Source organism: Salvelinus fontinalis, chromosome 7, assembly GCF_029448725.1.
Source record: "Salvelinus fontinalis isolate EN_2023a chromosome 7, ASM2944872v1, whole genome shotgun sequence".
Taxonomy (NCBI): domain Eukaryota; kingdom Metazoa; phylum Chordata; class Actinopteri; order Salmoniformes; family Salmonidae; genus Salvelinus; species Salvelinus fontinalis.
In genome coordinates this window covers 67,135,738-67,161,660 of record NC_074671.1, presented here as the reverse complement: position 1 = coordinate 67,161,660, position 25,923 = coordinate 67,135,738, and the positions used below count along the sequence as shown (strand labels likewise).

General features: G+C 52.1%; 1 protein-coding gene across 1 annotated transcript in view; it reads right to left on the bottom strand.

Annotated features, from left to right (window-relative positions):
• Positions 1–25,442, bottom strand: part of cenpq (centromere protein Q) — a 30,078-nt gene extending 4,636 nt beyond the window's left edge. Inside the window, exons 1-5 of the mRNA XM_055930330.1 lie at positions 24,252–25,442; positions 23,980–24,146; positions 22,395–22,463; positions 5,352–5,481; positions 4,741–4,860 (exon numbers count right to left, since the gene is read on the bottom strand). Of these exons, the coding sequence (XP_055786305.1) occupies positions 4,741–4,860; positions 5,352–5,481; positions 22,395–22,463; positions 23,980–24,146; positions 24,252–24,365 (600 nt within the window). The 5' untranslated portion in view covers positions 24,366–25,442. The remainder of the gene's footprint in view (positions 1–4,740; positions 4,861–5,351; positions 5,482–22,394; positions 22,464–23,979; positions 24,147–24,251) is intronic.
• Between the last annotated feature and the right edge of the window lie 481 nt (positions 25,443–25,923).

Below are 25,923 nucleotides of genomic sequence, written 5' to 3'. Positions count from 1 at the left end.
ACCAGAGCCCATTCCCTATATAGTGTATTAGCCCAGAGCCTATTCCCTATATAGTGTATTAGCCCAGAGCCCATTCCCTATATAGTGTATTAGACCAGAGCCCATTCCCTATATAGTGTATTAGCCCAGAGCCTATTCCCTATATAGTGTATTAGCCCAGAGCCTATTCCCTATATAGTGTATTAGCCCAGAGCCTATTCCCTATATAGTGTATTAGCCCAGAGCCCATTCCCTATATAGTGTATTAGCCCAGAGCCCATTCCCTATATAGTGTATTAGCCCAGAGCCTATTCCCTATATAGTGTATTAGCCCAGAGCCCATTCCCTATATAGTGTATTAGCCCAGAGCCTATTCCCTATATAGTGTATTAGCCCAGAGCCCATTCCCTATATAGTGTATTAGACCAGAGCCCATTCCCTATATAGTGTATTAGACCAGAGCCCATTCCCTACATAGTGTATTAGCCCAGAGCCCATTCCCTATATAGTGTATTAGCCCAGAGCCTATTCCCTATATAGTGTATTAGACCAGAGCCTATTCCCTATATAGCGTATTAGCCCAGAGCCCATTCCCTATATAGTGTATTAGCCCAGAGCCCATTCCCTATATAGTGTATTAGCCCAGAGCCCATTCCCTATATAGTGTATTAGCCCAGAGCCTATTCCCTATATAGTGTATTAGCCCAGAGCCTATATAGTGTATTAGACCAGAGCCCATTCCCTATATAGTGTATTAGCCCAGAGCCTATTCCCTATATAGTGTATTAGCCCAGAGCCTATTCCCTATATAGTGTATTAGACCAGAGCCTATTCCCTATATAGTGTATTAGACCAGAGCCCATTCCCTATATAGTGTATTAGCCCAGAGCCCATTCCCTATATAGTGTATTAGCCCAGAGCCCATTCCCTATATAGTGTATTAGCCCAGAGCCTATTCCCTATATAGTGTATTAGACCAGAGCCTATTCCCTATATAGCGTATTAGCCCAGAGCCCATTCCCTATATAGTGTATTAGCCCAGAGCCCATTCCCTATATAGTGTATTAGCCCAGAGCCCATTCCCTATATAGTGTATTAGCCCAGAGCCTATTCCCTATATAGTGTATTAGCCCAGAGCCTATATAGTGTATTAGACCAGAGCCTATTCCCTATATAGTGTATTAGCCCAGAGCCTATATAGTGTATTAGACCAGAGCCTATTCCCTATATAGTGTATTAGACCAGAGCCCATTCCCTATATAGTGTATTAGCCCAGAGCCCATTCCCTATATAGTGTATTAGCCCAGAGCCCATTCCCTATATAGTGTATTAGCCCAGAGCCCATTCCCTATATAGTGTATTAGCCCAGAGCCCATTCCCTATATAGTGTATTAGCCCAGAGCCCATTCCCTATATAGTGTATTAGCCCAGAGCCTATTCCCTATATAGTGTATTAGCCCAGAGCCCATTCCCTATATAGTGTATTAGCCCAGAGCCCATTCCCTATATAGTGTATTAGCCCAGAGCCCATTCCCTATATAGTGTATTAGCCCAGAGCCTATTCCCTATATAGTGTATTAGACCAGAGCCCATTCCCTATATAGTGTATTAGCCCAGAGCCCATTCCCTATATAGTGTATTAGCCCAGAGCCCATTCCCTATATAGTGTATTAGCCCAGAGCCTATTCCCTATATAGTGTATTAGCCCAGAGCCTATTCCCTATATAGTGTATTAGCCCAGAGCCTATTCCCTATATAGTGTATTAGCCCAGAGCCTATTCCCTATATAGTGTATTAGACCAGAGCCTATTCCCTATATAGTGTATTAGACCAGAGCCTATTCCCTATATAGTGTATTAGCCCAGAGCCTATTCTCTATATAGTGTATTAGCCCAGAGCCTATTCCCTATATAGTGTATTAGACCAGAGCCTATTCCCTATATAGTGTATTAGCCCAGAGCCTATTCCCTATATAGTGTATTAGCCTTTGGGCCCATTCCCTATATAGTGTATTAGACCAGAGCCTATTCCCTATATAGTGTATTAGACCAGAGCCTATTCCCTATATAGTGTATTAGCCCAGAGCCCATTCCCTATATAGTGTATTAGCCCAGAGCCCATTCCCTATATAGTGTATTAGCCCAGAGCCCATTCCCTATATAGTGTATTAGACCAGAGCCCATTCCCTATATAGTGTATTAGCCCAGAGCCCATTCCCTATATAGTGTATTAGACCAGAGCCTATTCTCTATATAGTGTATTAGACCAGAGCCCATTCCCTATATAGTGTATTAGCCCAGAGCCCATTCCCTATATAGTGTATTAGACCAGAGCCCATTCCCTATATAGTGTATTAGACCAGAGCCTATTCTCTATATAGTGTATTAGACCAGAGCCCATTCCCTATATAGTGTATTAGCCCAGAGCCCATTCCCTATATAGTGTATTAGACCAGAGCCTATTCCCTATATAGTGTATTAGACCAGAGCCCATTCCCTATATAGTGTATTAGACCAGAGCCTATTCCCTATATAGTGTATTAGCCTTTGGGCCCTGGGGAAAATATTGCAGTATCAATGAAAGAACCAACAATGAATGTCACAATGACCAGAGGCCTATGCTCAGACCAGATACCCAAATATGGGCTTAGTTCCTATTTTCTAGTCATTCTATTACAAAACACATTTTTTTTGCACGGAGGAGGGAGTGATGCATTCTGAGAAGCACGGCGTAGGAGGGAGTGATGCATTCTGAGAAGCGGCGGAGGAGGGAGTGATGCATTCTGAGAAGCGGCGGAGGAGGGAGTGATGCATTCTGAGAAGCACGGAGGAGGGAGTGATGCATTCTGAGAAGCACGGAGGAGGGAGGGATGCATTCTGAGAAGCACGGAGGGATGCATTCTGAGAAGCACGGAGGAGGGAGGGATGCATTCTGAGAAGCACGGAGGAGGGAGAGATGTATTCTGAGAAGCACGGAGGAGGGAGTGATGCATTCTGAGAAGCGGCGGAGGAGGGAGTGATGCATTCTGAGAAGCACGGAGGAGGGAGAGATGCATACTGAGAAGCACGGAGGAGGGAGAGATGCATACTGAGAAGCACGGAGGAGGGAGAGATGCATTCTGAGAAGCACGGCGGAGGGAGTGATGCATTCTGAGAAGCACGGAGGAGGGAGTGATGCATTCTGAGAAGCACGGAGGCGGGAGTGATGCATTCTGAGAAGCACGGAGGAGGGAGAGATGCATTCTGAGAAGCACGGCGGAGGAGTGATGCATTCTGAGAAGCACGGAGGAGGGAGAGATGCATTCTGAGAAGCACGGAGGAGGAGTGATGCATTCTGAGAAGCACGGCGGAGGGAGTGATGCATTCTGAGAAGCGGCGGCGGAGGGAGTGATTCATTCTGAGAAGCAGCGGAGGAGGGAGTGATGCATTCTGAGAAGCACGGAGGAGGGAGTGATGCATTCTGAGAAGCACGGAGGAGGGAGTGATGCATTCTGAGAAGCACGGATGAGGGAGTGATGCATTCTGAGAAGCACGGATGAGGGAGTGATGCATTCTGAGAAGCACGGATGAGGGAGTGATGCATTCTGAGAAGCACGGATGAGGGAGTGATCCATTCTGAGAAGCACGGAGGAGGGAGTGATCCATTCTGAGAAGCACGGAGGAGGGAGTGATCCATTCTGAGAAGCACGGAGGAGGGAGTGATGCATTCTGAGAAGCACGGAGGAGGGAGTGATGCATTCTGAGAAGCACGGAGGAGGGAGTGATCCATTCTGAGAAGCACGGAGGAGGGAGTGATGCATTCTGAGAAGCACGGAGGAGGGAGTGATGCATTCTGAGAAGCACGGAGGAGGGAGTGATCCATTCTGAGAAGCACGGAGGAGGGAGTGATGCATTCTGAGAAGCACGGAGGAGGGAGTGATGCATTCTGAGAAGCACGGAGGAGGGAGTGATCCATTCTGAGAAGCACGGAGGAGGGAGTGATGCATTCTGAGAAGCACGGAGGAGGGAGTGATGCATTCTGAGAAGCACGGAGGAGGGAGTGATGCATTCTGAGAAGCACGGAGGAGGGAGTGATGCATTCTGAGAAGCACGGAGGAGGGAGTGATCCATTCTGAGAAGCACGGAGGAGGGAGTGATGCATTCTGAGAAGCACGGAGGAGGGAGTGATGCATTCTGAGAAGCACGGAGGAGGGAGTGATGCATTCTGAGAAGCACGAGCATAGAACCGTTCCTCAAAATGCTATTGAGGGAAAATGACAGTCTTCAAAGCAACTACTGTTGTTCTAGTAACAGAGAGGAATCACAGCGTTCTGTGAGTATATGATGTATTTCTGACCTGGTAACATTGGGTTCGTGGCACCACTTTATAACCCGGAGAAGGCTGTAGTTCGTATGGTTTTGAGACGAGCGCTCCATTTGCAGTGAAGAGGTCTACATTAAGTAGCCTGGTCCCTGGCAAGTTTCTGTAGGACATTAGCCTACATTTACTGATATACAATTAGACATGTAGGCTAATTTGATTCATCTATCTAGCAACAATATCATATTTAGAGAGTTAGCAACAGGGTGTTACGGAATGGCCCAGCTATGGGAAAGCATATGGAATGGCCCAGCTGTGGGAAAGCATATGGAATGGCCCAGCTGTGGGAAAGCATATGGAATGGCCCAGCATATAGAATGGCCCAGCATATAGAATGGCCCAGCTGTGGGAAAGCATATGAGATCTGTGAAGTAGTATTTGAACCCAGGTCTGGTCTCTTACCTGCTGGTTACTCTCTTCCTGCTGTTCCAGTAGTTGTCTGAGGTTAAAACACTGGTGCTCCAGGGAGTCTCTCTCCTTCTCTAGCTGTTCTAGAAAGCTCCCCACAGCCCTCAGCTCCACCTGGACACACATCAGACTAGATAACCACACACACACAGCCCTCAGCTCCGCCTGGACACACAGCATCAGACTAGATAACCACACACACACAGCCCTCAGCTCCGCCTGGACACAGAGCATCAGACTAGATAACCACACACACACAGCCCTCAGCTCCACCTGGACACACATCAGACTAGATAACCACACACACACAGCCCTCAGCTCCACCTGGACACACAGCATCAGACTAGATAACCACACACACACAGCCCTCAGCTCCACCTGGACACACAGCATCAGACTAGATAACCACACACACACAGCCCTCAGCTCCACCTGGACACACAGCATCAGACTAGATAACCACACACACACAGCCCTCAGCTCCGCCTGGACACACAGCATCAGACTAGATAACCACACACACACAGCCCTCAGCTCCGCCTGGACACACAGCATCAGACTAGATAACACCACACACACACACAACACCCCTTCCAGTGTCTCACCCCCAGCTTGTCGAGGATCTTCTTGCCAACGGCTGACTTCCTAGTCTCTTCCTGGTGTTGACGGGATGAATGACTTATTATTTCCTGTTTCTGGATTGGGACTGGCAGTTGAGCCAGTTTAGACAGGAACCTGGAACCAGAATACAGTCAACGTGTTTAGCCAAGAATGACATCTTACAGTAGAGGCTCAAGTCGCTCAACATGTATACACACACAGTGGCATTCGGAAAGTATTCAGACCCCTTGACTTTTTCCACATTTTGTTACGTTACAGCCTTAAAACCTCATCAATCTACGCACAATATCCCATAACGACAAAGCAAAAACAGGTTTTTCAAAAAAAATAATATATATATATATATATATCCTATTTACATAAGTATTCAGACCCTTTGCTTTGAGACTTGAAATTGAGCTCAGGTGCATCCTGTTTCCATTGATCATCCTTGAGATGTTTCTACAACTTGGAGTCCATCTGTGGTAAATTCAATTGATTGGACATGATTTGGAAAGGCACACACCTGTCTATATAAGGTCACACAGTTCACAGTGCATGTCAGAGCAAAAACCAAGCCATGAGGTCGAAGGAATTGTCCGTAGAGCTCCGAGACAGGATTGTGTCGAGGCACAGATCTGGGGAAGGGTATCAAAGAATGTCCTTGAGTTGCCCAGCCAGAGCCCGGACTTGAACCCGATCGAACATCTCTGGAGAGACCTGAAAATAGCTGTGCAGCGACGCTCCCCATCCAACCTGACAGAGCTTTAGAGGATCTGCAGAGAAGAATGGGAGAAACTCCCCAAATACAGGTGTGCCAAGCTTGTAGCGTTGTACCCAAGAAGACTCGAGGCTGTAATCGCTGCCGAAGGTGCTTCAATAAAAATGAATGCGTAAAGGGTCTGAAAACTTCTGTAAATGTAATATTTCAGTTTGACATTTTTTATAAATTTGCAAAAATTTCTAAAAACCTGTTTTTACTTTCCTCTGTCCAGTGTCTGTTCTTTCGCCCGTCTTAATCTTTTATTTTGCTTGCTGTTTGGGGTTTTAGGCTGGGTTTCTGTACAGCACTTTGAGATATTAGCTGATGTACGAAGGGCTATATAAATAAACTTGATTTGATTTGATTTTTATTGGCCAGTCTGAGATATGGCTTTTTCTTTGCAACTCTGCCTAGAAGAGCAGCATCCCGGAGTCGCCTCTTCACTGTTGACGTTGAGACTGGTGTTTTGCGGGTACTATTTAATGAAGCTGCCAGTTGAGGACTTGTGAGGCGTCTGTTTCTCAAACTAGACACTAATGTACTTGTCCTCTTGCTCAGTTGTGCACCGGGGCCTCCCACTCCTCTTTCTATTCTGGTTAGAGCCAGTTTGCGCTGTTCTGTGAAGGGAGTAGTACACAGTGTTGTATGAGATCTTCAGCTTCTTGGCAATTTCTCGCATGGAATAGCCTTCACTTCTCAGAACAAGAATAGACTGACGAGTTTCAGAAGAAAGTTATTTGTTTCTGGCCATTTTGAGCCTGTAATCGAACCCACAAATGCTGATGCTCCAGATACTCAACTAGTCTAAAGAAGGCCAGTTTTATTGCTTCTTTAAAATCAGAACAACAGTTTTCAGCTGTGCTAACATAATTGCAAAAGGGTTTTCTAATGATCAATTAGCCTTTTAAAATTATAAACTTGGATTAGCTAACACAACGTGCCATTGGAACACAGGAGTGATGGTTGCTGATAATGGGCCTCTGTACGCCTATGTAGATATTCCATTAAAAATCAGCCGTTTCCAGCTACAATAGTCATTTACAACATTAACAATATCGACACTGTATTTCTGATAAATGTTATTTTAATGGATAAAAATGTTCTTTCAAAAACAAGGAAATTTTTAAGTGACCCCAAACTTTTGAACAATAGTGTATATTATTTAACCTTTATTTAACTACTAGCCTGTACCCCCGCGCACCGACCCAGCCTGTACCCCCGCGCACCGACCCAGCCTGTACCCCCGCGCACCGACCCAGCCTGTACCCCCGCGCACCGACCCAGCCTGTACCCCCGCGCACCGACCCAGCCTGTACCCCCGCGCACCGACCCAGCCTGTACCCCCGCGCACCGACCCAGCCTGTACCCCCGCGCACCGACCCAGCCTGTACCCCCGCGCATCGACTAGCCTGTACCGGTACCCCCTGTATATAGCCTCGTTATTGTTATGTAATATTCTTGTGTTACTTTTTTTAATTGAGTAAATATTTTCTTAACTATTTCTTGAACTGTTGTTGCTTAAGGGCTTGTAAGTAAACTTTTCAAGGCAAGGTCTACACCTGCTGTATTCGGCGCATGTGACAAATAAAATGTGATTTGTTCAGAGAAGACTGTGTTGCTGCACAGAAACCACTACTAAAGGACACCAATCAGAAGAAGAGACTTGCTTGGGCCAAGAAACATGAGCAATGGACATTAGACCGGTTGGAAATCTGTCCTTTGGTCTGATGAGTCCAAATTAGATATTTTTGGTTCCAACCGATGTGTCTTTAGACGCAGAGTAGGTGAACGGATGATCTCCGCATGTGTGTTTCCCACCGTGAAGCATGGAGGAGGTGGTGTGATGGTGTGGGGGTGCTTTGCTGGTGACACTGTCTGTGGTTTATTTAGAATTCAAGGCACACTTAACCAGCATGGCCACCACAGCATTCTGCAGCGATACACCATCCCATCTCGTTTGCGCTTAGTGGGACTATCATTTGTTTTTCAACTGGACAATGACCCAACACACCTTCAGGCTGAGTAAGGGCTATTTGAACAAGGAGGAGAGTGATGGAAGGCTGCATCCAATGACCTGGCCTCCACAATCACCCCAACCTCAACCCAATAGAGATGGTTTAGGATGAGTTGGACCGCAGAGTGAAGGAAAAGCAGCCAACAAGTGCTCAGCATATGTGGGAACTCCTTCAAGACTGTTGGAAAAGCATTCCAGGTGAAGCTGGTTGAGAGAATGCCAAGAGTGTCCAAAGCTGTCATCAAGGCAAAGGGTGACTACTTTGAAGAATCTCAAATATAAAATATATTTTGATTTATTTAACACTTTTTTGGTTACTACATGATTCCATATGTGTTAATTCATAGTTTTGATGTCTTCACTATTATTCTACAATGTAGAAAATAGTAAAAATAAAGAAAAACTCTGGAAGGTGGCGTGTCCAAACTTTTGACTGGTACTGTTTATGAAAATAATGAGTAATCGACTATTTTGGGTGACATAAGTGCATCCATGGATGGGCTGATCCCTCAGTACAGGGCGAGGCAACGCTGATCATCATGGGTCCACTGTCCCCAGTCCGACACTGAGTATGGATGGGCTGATCCCTCAGTACAGGGTGAGGCAACACTGATCATGGGTCCACTGTCCCCAGTCCTACACTGAGTATGGACGGGCTGATCCCTCAGTACAGGGCTAGGCAACGCTGATCATGGGTCCACTGTCCCCAGTCCTACACTGAGTATGGACGGGCTGATCCCTCAGTACAGGGCGAGGCAACGCTGATCATGGGTCCACTGTCCCCAGTCCTACACTGAGGATGGACGGGCTGATCCCTCAGTACAGGGCGAGGCAACGCTGATCATCATGGGTCCACTGTCCCCAGTCCTACACTGAGTATGGACGGGCTGATCCCTCAGTACAGGGCTAGGCAACGCTGATCATGGGTCCACTGTCCCCAGTCCGACACTGAGTATGGACGGGCTGATCCCTCAGTACAGGGCGAGGCAACGCTGATCATCATGGGTCCACTGTCCCCAGTCCGACACTGAGTATGGACGGGCTGATCCCTCAGTACAGGGCGAGGCAACACTGATCATAGTGGGTCCACTGTCCCCAGTCCGACACTGAGTATGGACGGGCTGATCCCTCAGTACAGGGTGAGGCAACACTGATCATAGTGGGTCCACTGTCCCCAGTCCTACACTGAGGATGGACGGGCTGATCCCTCAGTACAGGGCGAGGCAACACTGATCATAGTGGGTCCACTGTCCCCAGTCCTACACTGAGGATGGACGGGCTGATCCCTCAGTACCGGGCGAGGCAACACTGATCATAGTGGGTCCACTGTCCCCAGTCCTACACTGAGGATGGACGGGCTGATCCCTCAGTACAGGGCGAGGCAACACTGATCATAGTGGGTCCACTGTCCCCAGTCCGACACTGAGGATGGACGGGCTGATCCCTCAGTACAGGGTGAGGCAACACTGATCATAGTGGATCCACTGTCCCCAGTCCGACACTGAGGATGGACGGGCTGATCCCTCAGTACAGGGCGAGGCAACACTGATCATAGTGGGTCCACTGTCCCCAGTCCTACACTGAGGATGGACGGGCTGATCCCTCAGTACAGGGTGAGGCAACACTGATCATAGTGGATCCACTGTCCCCAGTCCGACACTGAGGATGGACGGGCTGATCCCTCAGTACAGGGCGAGGCAACACTGATCATAGTGGATCCACTGTCCCCAGTCCGACACTGAGGATGGACGGGCTGATCCCTCAGTACAGGGTGAGGCAACACTGATCATAGTGGGTCCACTGTCCCCAGTCCGACACTGAGGATGGACGGGCTGATCCCTCAGTACAGGGTGAGGCAACACTGATCATAGTGGGTCCACTGTCCCCAGTCCGACACTGAGGATGGACGGGCTGATCCCTCAGTACAGGGCGAGGCAACACTGATCATCATGGGTCCACTGTCCCCAGTCCGACACTGAGGATGGACGGGCTGATCCCTCAGTACAGGGCGAGGCAACACTGATCATCATGGGTCCACTGTCCCCGGTCCGACACTGAGGATGGACGGGCTGATCCCTCAGTACAGGGCGAGGCAACACTGATCATCATGGGTCCACTGTCCCCAGTCCGACACTGAGGATGGACGGGCTGATCCCTCAGTACAGGGCGAGGCAACACTGATCATAGTGGGTCCACTGTCCTACACTGAGGATGGACGGGCTGATCCCTCAGTACAGGGCGAGGCAACACTGATCATAGTGGGTCCACTGTCCCCAGTCCTACACTGAGGATGGACGGGCTGATCCCTCAGTACAGGGCGAGGCAACACTGATCATAGTGGGTCCACTGTCCCCAGTCCGACACCGAGGATGGACGGGCTGATCCCTCAGTACAGGGCGAGGCAACACTGATCATAGTGGGTCCACTGTCCCCAGTCCTACACTGAGGATGGACGGGCTGATCCCTCAGTACAGGGCGAGGCAACACTGATCATAGTGGGTCCACTGTCCCCAGTCCGACACTGAGGATGGACGGGCTGATCCCTCAGTACAGGGTGAGGCAACACTGATCATAGTGGGTCCACTGTCCCCAGTCCTACACTGAGTATGGACGGGCTGATCCCTCAGTACAGGGTGAGGCAACACTGATCATAGTGGGTCCACTGTCCTACACTGAGGATGGACGGGCTGATCCCTCAGTACAGGGCGAGGCAACACTGATCATAGTGGGTCCACTGTCCCCAGTCCGACACTGAGGATGGACGGGCTGATCCCTCAGTACAGGGCGAGGCAACACTGATCATAGTGGGTCCACTGTCCCCAGTCCGACACTGAGGATGGACGGGCTGATCCCTCAGTACAGGGCGAGGCAACACTGATCATAGTGGGTCCACTGTCCCCAGTCCGACACCGAGTATGGACGGGCTGATCCCTCAGTACAGGGCGAGGCAACACTGATCATAGTGGGTCCACTGTCCCCAGTCCGACACCGAGTATGGACGGGCTGATCCCTCAGTACAGGGCGAGGCAACACTGATCATAGTGGGTCCACTGTCCCCAGTCCGACACTGAGGATGGACGGGCTGATCCCTCAGTACAGGGCGAGGCAACACTGATCATAGTGGGTCCACTGTCCCCAGTCCTACACTGAGGATGGACGGGCTGATCCCTCAGTACAGGGCGAGGCAACACTGATCATAGTGGGTCCACTGTCCCCAGTCCGACACCGAGTATGGACGGGCTGATCCCTCAGTACAGGGCGAGGCAACACTGATCATCGTGGGTCCACTGTCCCCAGTCCGACACCGAGTATGGACGGGCTGATCCCTCAGTACAGGGCGAGGCAACACTGATCATAGTGGGTCCACTGTCCTACACTGAGGATGGACGGGCTGATCCCTCAGTACAGGGTGAGGCAACACTGATCATAGTGGGTCCACTGTCCTACACTGAGGATGGACGGGCTGATCCCTCAGTACAGGGCGAGGCAACACTGATCATAGTGGGTCCACTGTCCCCAGTCCGACACTGAGGATGGACGGGCTGATCCCTCAGTACAGGGCGAGGCAACACTGATCATAGTGGGTCCACTGTCCTACACTGAGGATGGACGGGCTGATCCCTCAGTACAGGGTGAGGCAACACTGATCATAGTGGGTCCACTGTCCTACACTGAGGATGGACGGGCTGATCCCTCAGTACAGGGCGAGGCAACACTGATCATAGTGGGTCCACTGTCCTACACTGAGGATGGACGGGCTGATCCCTCAGTACAGGGCGAGGCAACACTGATCATAGTGGGTCCACTGTCCTACACTGAGGATGGACGGGCTGATCCCTCAGTACAGGGCGAGGCAACACTGATCATAGTGGGTCCACTGTCCCCAGTCCGACACCGAGGATGGACGGGCTGATCCCTCAGTACAGGGTGAGGCAACACTGATCATAGTGGGTCCACTGTCCCCAGTCCGACACTGAGGATGGACGGGCTGATCCCTCAGTACAGGGTGAGGCAACACTGATCATAGTGGGTCCACTGTCCCCAGTCCGACACTGAGGATGGACGGGCTGATCCCTCAGTACAGGGTGAGGCAACACTGATCATAGTGGGTCCACTGTCCCCAGTCCGACACTGAGGATGGACGGGCTGATCCCTCAGTACAGGGCGAGGCAACACTGATCATAGTGGGTCCACTGTCCCCAGTCCGACACTGAGGATGGACGGGCTGATCCCTCAGTACAGGGCGAGGCAACACTGATCATAGTGGGTCCACTGTCCCCAGTCCGACACTGAGGATGGACGGGCTGATCCCTCAGTACAGGGTGAGGCAACACTGATCATAGTGGGTCCACTGTCCCCAGTCCGACACTGAGGATGGACGGGCTGATCCCTCAGTACAGGGCGAGGCAACACTGATCATAGTGGGTCCACTGTCCCCAGTCCGACACTGAGGATGGACGGGCTGATCCCTCAGTACAGGGTGAGGCAACACTGATCATAGTGGGTCCACTGTCCCCAGTCCTACACTGAGGATGGACGGGCTGATCCCTCAGTACAGGGCTAGGCAACGCTGATCATAGTGGATCCACTGTCCCCAGTCCGACACTGAGGATGGACGGGCTGATCCCTCAGTACAGGGTGAGGCAACACTGATCATAGTGGGTCCACTGTCCCCAGTCCTACACTGAGGATGGACGGGCTGATCCCTCAGTACAGGGTGAGGCAACACTGATCATAGTGGGTCCACTGTCCCCAGTCCTACACTGAGGATGGACGGGCTGATCCCTCAGTACAGGGTGAGGCAACACTGATCATAGTGGGTCCACTGTCCCCAGTCCTACACTGAGGATGGACGGGCTGATCCCTCAGTACAGGGTGAGGCAACACTGATCATCATGGGTCCACTGTCCCCAGTCCTACACTGAGGATGGACGGGCTGATCCCTCAGTACAGGGTGAGGCAACACTGATCATAGTGGGTCCACTGTCCTACACTGAGGATGGACGGGCTGATCCCTCAGTACAGGGCGAGGCAACACTGATCATAGTGGGTCCACTGTCCCCAGTCCGACACTGAGGATGGACGGGCTGATCCCTCAGTACAGGGTGAGGCAACACTGATCATAGTGGGTCCACTGTCCCCAGTCCGACACTGAGGATGGACGGGCTGATCCCTCAATACAGGGCTAGGCAACGCTGATCATGGGTCCACTGTCCCCAGTCCTACACTGAGGATGGACGGGCTGATCCCTCAGTACAGGGCGAGGCAACGCTGATCATCATGGGTCCACTGTCCCCAGTCCGACACTGAGTATGGATGGGCTGATCCCTCAGTACAGGGTGAGGCAACACTGATCATAGTGGGTCCACTGTCCCCAGTCCTACACTGAGGATGGACGGGCTGATCCCTCAGTACAGGGTGAGGCAACACTGATCATAGTGGGTCCACTGTCCCCAGTCCTACACTGAGGATGGACGGGCTGATCCCTCAGTACAGGGCTAGGCAACACTGATCATAGTGGGTCCACTGTCCTACACTGAGGATGGACGGGCTGATCCCTCAGTACAGGGCGAGGCAACACTGATCATAGTGGATCCACTGTCCCCAGTCCGACACTGAGGATGGACGGGCTGATCCCTCAGTACAGGGCGAGGCAACGCTGATCATAGTGGATCCACTGTCCCCAGTCCGACACTGAGGATGGACGGGCTGATCCCTCAGTACAGGGCGAGGCAACACTGATCATAGTGGGTCCACTGTCCCCAGTCCTACACTGAGTATGGACGGGCTGATCCCTCAGTACAGGGCGAGGCAACACTGATCATAGTGGGTCCACTGTCCCCAGTCCGACACTGAGGATGGACGGGCTGATCCCTCAGTACAGGGTGAGGCAACACTGATCCTAGTGGGTCCACTGTCCCCAGTCCGACACTGAGTATGGACGGGCTGATCCCTCAGTACAGGGTGAGGCAACACTGATCATAGTGGGTCCACTGTCCCCAGTCCTACACTGAGGATGGACGGGCTGATCCCTCAGTACAGGGTGAGGCAACGCTGATCATCATGGGTCCACTGTCCCCAGTCCGACACTGAGGATGGATGGGCTGATCCCTCAGTACAGGGTGAGGCAACACTGATCATAGTGGGTCCACTGTCCCCAGTCCGACACCGAGTATGGACGGGCTGATCCCTCAGTACAGGGTGAGGCAACACTGATCATAGTGGGTCCACTGTCCTACACTGAGTATGGACGGGCTGATCCCTCAGTACAGGGCGAGGCAACACTGATCATAGTGGGTCCACTGTCCCCAGTCCTACACTGAGTATGGACGGGCTGATCCCTCAGTACAGGGTGAGGCAACACTGATCATAGTGGGTCCACTGTCCCCAGTCCTACACTGAGTATGGACGGGCTGATCCCTCAGTACAGGGCGAGGCAACACTGATCATAGTGGGTCCACTGTCCCCAGTCCGACACTGAGTATGGACGGGCTGATCCCTCAGTACAGGGCGAGGCAACACTGATCATAGTGGGTCCACTGTCCCCAGTCCGACACTGAGTATGGACGGGCTGATCCCTCAGTACAGGGCGAGGCAACACTGATCATAGTGGGTCCACTGTCCCCAGTCCGACACTGAGTATGGACGGGCTGATCCCTCAGTACAGGGCGAGGCAACACTGATCATAGTGGGTCCACTGTCCCCAGTCCGACACTGAGTATGGACGGGCTGATCCCTCAGTACAGGGTGAGGCAACACTGATCATAGTGGGTCCACTGTCCCCAGTCCGACACTGAGTATGGACGGGCTGATCCCTCAGTACAGGGCGAGGCAACACTGATCATAGTGGGTCCACTGTCCCCAGTCCGACACTGAGTATGGACGGGCTGATCCCTCAGTACAGGGTGAGGCAACACTGATCATAGTGGGTCCACTGTCCCCAGTCCTACACTGAGGATGGACGGGCTGATCCCTCAGTACAGGGCGAGGCAACACTGATCATAGTGGGTCCACTGTCCCCAGTCCGACACTGAGTATGGACGGGCTGATCCCTCAGTACAGGGTGAGGCAACACTGATCATAGTGGGTCCACTGTCCCCAGTCCGACACTGAGTATGGACGGGCTGATCCCTCAGTACAGGGTGAGGCAACACTGATCATAGTGGGTCCACTGTCCCCAGTCCGACACCGAGTATGGACGGGCTGATCCCTCAGTACAGGGCGAGGCAACACTGATCATCGTGGGTCCACTGTCCCCAGTCCGACACCGAGTATGGACGGGCTGATCCCTCAGTACAGGGCGAGGCAACACTGATCATAGTGGGTCCACTGTCCTACACTGAGGATGGACGGGCTGATCCCTCAGTACAGGGTGAGGCAACACTGATCATAGTGGGTCCACTGTCCTACACTGAGGATGGACGGGCTGATCCCTCAGTACAGGGCGAGGCAACACTGATCATAGTGGGTCCACTGTCCCCAGTCCGACACTGAGGATGGACGGGCTGATCCCTCAGTACAGGGCGAGGCAACACTGATCATAGTGGGTCCACTGTCCTACACTGAGGATGGACGGGCTGATCCCTCAGTACAGGGTGAGGCAACACTGATCATAGTGGGTCCACTGTCCTACACTGAGGATGGACGGGCTGATCCCTCAGTACAGGGCGAGGCAACACTGATCATAGTGGGTCCACTGTCCTACACTGAGGATGGACGGGCTGATCCCTCAGTACAGGGCGAGGCAACACTGATCATAGTGGGTCCACTGTCCTACACTGAGGATGGACGGGCTGATCCCTCAGTACAGGGCGAGGCAACACTGATCATAGTGGGTCCACTGTCCCCAGTCCGACACCGAGGATGGACGGGCTGATCCCTCAGTACAGGGTGAGGCAACACTGATCATAGTGGGTCCACTGTCCCCAGTCCGACACTGAGGATGGACGGGCTGATCCCTCAGTACAGGGTGAGGCAACACTGATCATAGTGGGTCCACTGTCCCCAGTCCGACACTGAGGATGGACGGGCTGATCCCTCAGTACAGGGTGAGGCAACACTGATCATAGTGGGTCCACTGTCCCCAGTCCGACACTGAGGATGGACGGGCTGATCCCTCAGTACAGGGCGAGGCAACACTGATCATAGTGGGTCCACTGTCCCCAGTCCGACACTGAGGATGGACGGGCTGATCCCTCAGTACAGGGCGAGGCAACACTGATCATAGTGGGTCCACTGTCCCCAGTCCGACACTGAGGATGGACGGGCTGATCCCTCAGTACAGGGTGAGGCAACACTGATCATAGTGGGTCCACTGTCCCCAGTCCGACACTGAGGATGGACGGGCTGATCCCTCAGTACAGGGCGAGGCAACACTGATCATAGTGGGTCCACTGTCCCCAGTCCGACACTGAGGATGGACGGGCTGATCCCTCAGTACAGGGTGAGGCAACACTGATCATAGTGGGTCCACTGTCCCCAGTCCTACACTGAGGATGGACGGGCTGATCCCTCAGTACAGGGCTAGGCAACGCTGATCATAGTGGATCCACTGTCCCCAGTCCGACACTGAGGATGGACGGGCTGATCCCTCAGTACAGGGTGAGGCAACACTGATCATAGTGGGTCCACTGTCCCCAGTCCTACACTGAGGATGGACGGGCTGATCCCTCAGTACAGGGTGAGGCAACACTGATCATAGTGGGTCCACTGTCCCCAGTCCTACACTGAGGATGGACGGGCTGATCCCTCAGTACAGGGTGAGGCAACACTGATCATAGTGGGTCCACTGTCCCCAGTCCTACACTGAGGATGGACGGGCTGATCCCTCAGTACAGGGTGAGGCAACACTGATCATCATGGGTCCACTGTCCCCAGTCCTACACTGAGGATGGACGGGCTGATCCCTCAGTACAGGGTGAGGCAACACTGATCATAGTGGGTCCACTGTCCTACACTGAGGATGGACGGGCTGATCCCTCAGTACAGGGCGAGGCAACACTGATCATAGTGGGTCCACTGTCCCCAGTCCGACACTGAGGATGGACGGGCTGATCCCTCAGTACAGGGTGAGGCAACACTGATCATAGTGGGTCCACTGTCCCCAGTCCGACACTGAGGATGGACGGGCTGATCCCTCAATACAGGGCTAGGCAACGCTGATCATGGGTCCACTGTCCCCAGTCCTACACTGAGGATGGACGGGCTGATCCCTCAGTACAGGGCGAGGCAACGCTGATCATCATGGGTCCACTGTCCCCAGTCCGACACTGAGTATGGATGGGCTGATCCCTCAGTACAGGGTGAGGCAACACTGATCATAGTGGGTCCACTGTCCCCAGTCCTACACTGAGGATGGACGGGCTGATCCCTCAGTACAGGGTGAGGCAACACTGATCATAGTGGGTCCACTGTCCCCAGTCCTACACTGAGGATGGACGGGCTGATCCCTCAGTACAGGGCTAGGCAACACTGATCATAGTGGGTCCACTGTCCTACACTGAGGATGGACGGGCTGATCCCTCAGTACAGGGTGAGGCAACACTGATCATAGTGGGTCCACTGTCCCCAGTCCGACACTGAGTATGGACGGGCTGATCCCTCAGTACAGGGTGAGGCAACACTGATCATAGTGGGTCCACTGTCCCCAGTCCGACACCGAGTATGGACGGGCTGATCCCTCAGTACAGGGCGAGGCAACACTGATCATCGTGGGTCCACTGTCCCCAGTCCGACACCGAGTATGGACGGGCTGATCCCTCAGTACAGGGCGAGGCAACACTGATCATAGTGGGTCCACTGTCCTACACTGAGGATGGACGGGCTGATCCCTCAGTACAGGGTGAGGCAACACTGATCATAGTGGGTCCACTGTCCTACACTGAGGATGGACGGGCTGATCCCTCAGTACAGGGCGAGGCAACACTGATCATAGTGGGTCCACTGTCCCCAGTCCGACACTGAGGATGGACGGGCTGATCCCTCAGTACAGGGCGAGGCAACACTGATCATAGTGGGTCCACTGTCCTACACTGAGGATGGACGGGCTGATCCCTCAGTACAGGGTGAGGCAACACTGATCATAGTGGGTCCACTGTCCTACACTGAGGATGGACGGGCTGATCCCTCAGTACAGGGCGAGGCAACACTGATCATAGTGGGTCCACTGTCCTACACTGAGGATGGACGGGCTGATCCCTCAGTACAGGGCGAGGCAACACTGATCATAGTGGGTCCACTGTCCTACACTGAGGATGGACGGGCTGATCCCTCAGTACAGGGCGAGGCAACACTGATCATAGTGGGTCCACTGTCCCCAGTCCGACACCGAGGATGGACGGGCTGATCCCTCAGTACAGGGTGAGGCAACACTGATCATAGTGGGTCCACTGTCCCCAGTCCGACACTGAGGATGGACGGGCTGATCCCTCAGTACAGGGTGAGGCAACACTGATCATAGTGGGTCCACTGTCCCCAGTCCGACACTGAGGATGGACGGGCTGATCCCTCAGTACAGGGTGAGGCAACACTGATCATAGTGGGTCCACTGTCCCCAGTCCGACACTGAGGATGGACGGGCTGATCCCTCAGTACAGGGCGAGGCAACACTGATCATAGTGGGTCCACTGTCCCCAGTCCGACACTGAGGATGGACGGGCTGATCCCTCAGTACAGGGCGAGGCAACACTGATCATAGTGGGTCCACTGTCCCCAGTCCGACACTGAGGATGGACGGGCTGATCCCTCAGTACAGGGTGAGGCAACACTGATCATAGTGGGTCCACTGTCCCCAGTCCGACACTGAGGATGGACGGGCTGATCCCTCAGTACAGGGCGAGGCAACACTGATCATAGTGGGTCCACTGTCCCCAGTCCGACACTGAGGATGGACGGGCTGATCCCTCAGTACAGGGTGAGGCAACACTGATCATAGTGGGTCCACTGTCCCCAGTCCTACACTGAGGATGGACGGGCTGATCCCTCAGTACAGGGCTAGGCAACGCTGATCATAGTGGATCCACTGTCCCCAGTCCGACACTGAGGATGGACGGGCTGATCCCTCAGTACAGGGTGAGGCAACACTGATCATAGTGGGTCCACTGTCCCCAGTCCTACACTGAGGATGGACGGGCTGATCCCTCAGTACAGGGTGAGGCAACACTGATCATAGTGGGTCCACTGTCCCCAGTCCTACACTGAGGATGGACGGGCTGATCCCTCAGTACAGGGTGAGGCAACACTGATCATAGTGGGTCCACTGTCCCCAGTCCTACACTGAGGATGGACGGGCTGATCCCTCAGTACAGGGTGAGGCAACACTGATCATCATGGGTCCACTGTCCCCAGTCCTACACTGAGGATGGACGGGCTGATCCCTCAGTACAGGGTGAGGCAACACTGATCATAGTGGGTCCACTGTCCTACACTGAGGATGGACGGGCTGATCCCTCAGTACAGGGCGAGGCAACACTGATCATAGTGGGTCCACTGTCCCCAGTCCGACACTGAGGATGGACGGGCTGATCCCTCAGTACAGGGTGAGGCAACACTGATCATAGTGGGTCCACTGTCCCCAGTCCGACACTGAGGATGGACGGGCTGATCCCTCAATACAGGGCTAGGCAACGCTGATCATGGGTCCACTGTCCCCAGTCCTACACTGAGGATGGACGGGCTGATCCCTCAGTACAGGGCGAGGCAACGCTGATCATCATGGGTCCACTGTCCCCAGTCCGACACTGAGTATGGATGGGCTGATCCCTCAGTACAGGGTGAGGCAACACTGATCATAGTGGGTCCACTGTCCCCAGTCCTACACTGAGGATGGACGGGCTGATCCCTCAGTACAGGGTGAGGCAACACTGATCATAGTGGGTCCACTGTCCCCAGTCCTACACTGAGGATGGACGGGCTGATCCCTCAGTACAGGGCTAGGCAACACTGATCATAGTGGGTCCACTGTCCTACACTGAGGATGGACGGGCTGATCCCTCAGTACAGGGCGAGGCAACACTGATCATAGTGGATCCACTGTCCCCAGTCCGACACTGAGGATGGACGGGCTGATCCCTCAGTACAGGGCGAGGCAACGCTGATCATAGTGGATCCACTGTCCCCAGTCCGACACTGAGGATGGACGGGCTGATCCCTCAGTACAGGGCGAGGCAACACTGATCATAGTGGGTCCACTGTCCCCAGTCCTACACTGAGTATGGACGGGCTGATCCCTCAGTACAGGGCGAGGCAACACTGATCATAGTGGGTCCACTGTCCCCAGTCCGACACTGAGGATGGACGGGCTGATCCCTCAGTACAGGGTGAGGCAACACTGATCCTAGTGGGTCCACTGTCCCCAGTCCGACACTGAGTATGGACGGGCTGATCCCTCAGTACAGGGTGAGGCAACACTGATCATAGTGGGTCCACTGTCCCCAGTCCTACACTGAGGATGGACGGGCTGATCCCTCAGTACAGGGTGAGGCAACGCTGATCATCATGGGTCCACTGTCCCCAGTCCGACACTGAGGATGGATGGGCTGATCCCTCAGTACAGGGTGAGGCAACACTGATCATAGTGGGTCCACTGTCCCCAGTCCGACACCGAGTATGGACGGGCTGATCCCTCAGTACAGGGTGAGGCAACACTGATCATAGTGGGTCCACTGTCCTACACTGAGTATGGACGGGCTGATCCCTCAGTACAGGGCGAGGCAACACTGATCATAGTGGGTCCACTGTCCCCAGTCCTACACTGAGTATGGACGGGCTGATCCCTCAGTACAGGGTGAGGCAACACTGATCATAGTGGGTCCACTGTCCCCAGTCCTACACTGAGTATGGACGGGCTGATCCCTCAGTACAGGGCGAGGCAACACTGATCATAGTGGGTCCACTGTCCCCAGTCCGACACTGAGTATGGACGGGCTGATCCCTCAGTACAGGGCGAGGCAACACTGATCATAGTGGGTCCACTGTCCCCAGTCCGACACTGAGTATGGACGGGCTGATCCCTCAGTACAGGGCGAGGCAACACTGATCATAGTGGGTCCACTGTCCCCAGTCCGACACTGAGTATGGACGGGCTGATCCCTCAGTACAGGGCGAGGCAACACTGATCATAGTGGGTCCACTGTCCCCAGTCCGACACTGAGTATGGACGGGCTGATCCCTCAGTACAGGGTGAGGCAACACTGATCATAGTGGGTCCACTGTCCCCAGTCCGACACTGAGTATGGACGGGCTGATCCCTCAGTACAGGGCGAGGCAACACTGATCATAGTGGGTCCACTGTCCCCAGTCCGACACTGAGTATGGACGGGCTGATCCCTCAGTACAGGGTGAGGCAACACTGATCATAGTGGGTCCACTGTCCCCAGTCCTACACTGAGGATGGACGGGCTGATCCCTCAGTACAGGGCGAGGCAACACTGATCATAGTGGGTCCACTGTCCCCAGTCCGACACTGAGTATGGACGGGCTGATCCCTCAGTACAGGGTGAGGCAACACTGATCATAGTGGGTCCACTGTCCCCAGTCCGACACTGAGTATGGACGGGCTGATCCCTCAGTACAGGGTGAGGCAACACTGATCATAGTGGGTCCACTGTCCCCAGTCCGACACTGAGTATGGACGGGCTGATCCCTCAGTACAGGGTGAGGCAACACTGATCATAGTGGGTCCACTGTCCCCAGTCCGACACTGAGTATGGACGGGCTGATCCCTCAGTACAGGGTGAGGCAACACTGATCATAGTGGGTCCACTGTCCCCAGTCCGACACTGAGTATGGACGGGCTGATCCCTCAGTACAGGGTGAGGCAACACTGATCATAGTGGGTCCACTGTCCCCAGTCCGACACTGAGTATGGACGGGCTGATCCCTCAGTACAGGGTGAGGCAACACTGATCATAGTGGGTCCACTGTCCCCAGTCCGACACTGAGTATGGACGGGCTGATCCCTCAGTACAGGGTGAGGCAACACTGATCATAGTGGGTCCACTGTCCCCAGTCCTACACTGAGTATGGACGGGCTGATCCCTCAGTACAGGGCGAGGCAACACTGATCATAGTGGGTCCACTGTCCCCAGTCCGACACTGAGTATGGACGGGCTGATCCCTCAGTACAGGGCGAGGCAACACTGATCATAGTGGGTCCACTGTCCCCAGTCCGACACTGAGTATGGACGGGCTGATCCCTCAGTACAGGGCGAGGCAACACTGATCATAGTGGGTCCACTGTCCCCAGTCCGACACCGAGTTCTGTTCTCTCACCTGTTTTTCAGAACGTTCAGATGTTTCTGTGATTCCTCTTTCTTAGTCTGTCTTCCGGCCAGAACAGACCTGAGGGAGCGAGAGAAAAGGAGAGAGAAAAGGAGAGAGAGAAAGGACGGAGGGAGAAACAGAGCGAGGGTTACAAATAAATAACTCAGTAACAACAACCTAGTGAAACCCTTAAACCAGGGCTATTCAAGCTTCAGGTCACCGATTGGCTAGTGGCCATGTTACAGCGCCTCTGTCTTCCTAGACAGATGAACAGTGGCTGAGATTCACAGTTGACTTCCTGGGTGCTACTCACAGTATAGACAGGCCCAGTCAGAACCATGATGGAGGATGTTACTCACAGTATAGACAGGCCCAGTCAGAACCATAATGGAGGATGTTACAGTATAGATAGGCCCAGTCAGAACCATGGAGGATGTTACTCACAGTATAGACAGGCCCAGTCAAGAACCATGATGGAGGATGTTACTCACAGTATAGACAGGCCCAGTCAAGAACCATAACGGAGGATGTTACTCACAGTATAGACAGGCCCAGTCAGAACCATGATGGAGGATGTTACTCACAGTATAGACAGGCCCAGTCAGAACCATGATGGAGGATGTTACTCACAGTAGACAGGCCCAGTCGAAACCATAATGGAGGATGTTACAGTATAGACAGGCCCAGTCAGAACCATAATGGAGGATGTTACTCACAGTATAGACAGGCCCAGTCAAGAACCATAATGGAGGATGTTACTCACAGTATAGACAGGCCCAGTCAGAACCATAATGGAGGATGTTACTCACAGTATAGACAGGCCCAGTCAGAACCATAATGGAGGATGTTACTCACAGTATAGACAGGCCCAGTCAAGAACCATAATGGAGGATGTTACTCACAGTATAGACAGGCCCAGTCAGAACCATAATGGAGGATGTTACTCACAGTATAGACAGGCCCAGTCAGAACCATAATGGAGGATGTTACTCACAGTATAGACAGGCCCAGTCAGAACCATGATGGAGGATGTTACTCACAGTATAGACAGGCCCAGTCAGAACCATAATGGAGGATGTTACTCACAGTATAGACAGGCCCAGTCAAGAACCATAATGGAGGATGTTACTCACAGTATAGACAGGCCCAGTCAAGAACCATAATGGAGGATGTTACTCACAGTATAGACAGGCCCAGTCAAGAACCATAATGGAGGATGTTACTCACAGTATAGACAGGCCCAGTCAAGAACCATAATGGAGGATGTTACTCACAGTATAGACAGGCCCAGTCAGAACCATAATGGAGGATGTTACTCACAGTATAGACAGGCCCAGTCAGAACCATAATGGAGGATGTTACTCACAGTATAGACAGGCCCAGTCAGAACCATGATGGAGGATGTTACTCACAGTATAGACAGGCCCAGTCAAGAACCATAATGGAGGATGTTACTCACAGTATAGATAGGCCCAGTCAGAACCATGATAGAGGATGTTACAGTATAGACAGGCCCAGTCAAGAACCATAATGGAGGATGTTACTCACAGTATAGACAGGCCCAGTCAGAACCATAATGGAGGATGTTACTCACAGTATAGACAGGCCCAGTATGTTGTCTAGAGCCGTAATGGAGGACTTGGTCAGCGGTTTCCACTTCTCCTGACCTTTCAGCTTACTGGGACCTGCAACTGTGCCACCTTTCTTCTTCTGTGGTTTTGGCTGAGGGACCTGGCTGCTGGTTCCTGGCTGGGGCTCCTCCTGCAGAGGAGGGTACATGCAGACAGAATGTGTGAGAGAATGATGTGATGAAAGCAAAGGAGAACCGTTTCCTCTCAGAGGTTTAATTCTTCAAAACTTTCTCACCTGAGATACTCTCCGTTGACATGTCTTTATACCGGACTTATTTGGCTTCTCGCCTTTCTTCTTGCCTTTAGGTGCCTTGGATGGGGCGCGTTGAGATCCCCGGACAGGCTTCATATTTTAACTAGGAAAAAGAGACAGCGTCAGATAGACAACTAATCAAGGCGTACACGGGAAAAGTGATAAATAAAACATAGCCGCTAAATATATAATAATATACAATCTGAAAGCTAGCAAACATGAGCACTGCCTAGACGAAACACGGATGTAGTTTGTTTTGTCAACAACAGCTAACGTTAAGCTAGCTAAGGAACCTTTTTACATTTTATACACAAGGCGATCTAGTAGAACAGTTTAGAGGTGCAATTTCTCGTTGCCGTTAGGGCCAATGTCGTAGAATAACAATAGCTAAAACACTTAAAACAAACGTTTATAACTTGACTTACCAGTTTCGCGGTAAATTTCTTTCAAACGTTTGTTTGTATTCATTGCGCATGCGTTATGAGCGGCAAGCAGGCAACTCCAGGCGGCCATGATGGAAAGGGCAATGCGCACTCCTCATAGAGGACGATGGAGGCCTCTAGTGGCCAAAAAGGACGTATTAGGCAGCGTTCTTCTCTCCGTATCCCAATTTACAAGTATGGTTCTCTCTGGCCTCTCCATGTTTCCCCAGCCACCCATCACTCCCAATCCAAGCCCCCTGCGACTGCTTTCTTAATTCAAAGTCTTCAAGAGGAAGTGAGTTCCAGGTCCATTCCACTCCACTCCTCAGAGGGCAGCGCCATTTGAGGGCTTTCACCATTTTGAATTTATTAAACTGGGTGGGACTTTCAACTTCATTGGCTCATCCCTCCTGGTGACCCTTTTGGAGTCGTGTCCAACTGGGTCATCAGGAGGGGTCAGCCAATAGTGAAGAAGAAAATGGACTACTTCAAAATGAAGAATGCCTCAATGGCACAGCCCATATGTCATGCAATAATATGCAAATTAATTACTTAAAAATCATACAATGTGATTTTCTGGATTTTTGGTTTAGATTCCGTCTCTCACAAAAAATTACAGACCTCTACATGCTTTGTAAGTAGGAAAACCTGCAAAATCGGCAGTGTGTCAAATACTTGTTCTCCCCACTGTTATTAATATACTGGTTAGATGGGGTGTAACTATATAATATACTCTACTTGTAAGTTAATACTTGTCTATTAAATATACTATCATTTCATATGCGTTCATGGTGAAACGTAATTAAAACTAACTGCATACACTACTTCCTTGGTGACGTTGTGGTTTCATTCCATGATATTATAGAGAGACAGCTGTGGAAACATTGTGTGTTATCTATCGCCATCAGACCTCACCTGAACAAGTGTACCTGTAGTCAGCATTTCATTGTACTGTGTACCATATGTATATCCCTGTACATATGACATATAAACTGGGCTCGAGTGACATAGTGGAGTCTAACAACATCACGTGACCAGGTGGATCACTGAGTGAAATGTGTTGGGTCGGAGAGATCGGCACGTAACGATCTTTCAGACAACGTTGATGGTCAACAAATGTCCATCCAACACAAACCCATTGGCACCAACTTCCATTCTTCAGATACATTAACATTTACATTTGAGTCATTTAGCAGACGCTCTTATCCAGAGCGACTTACAGTAGAGTGCAT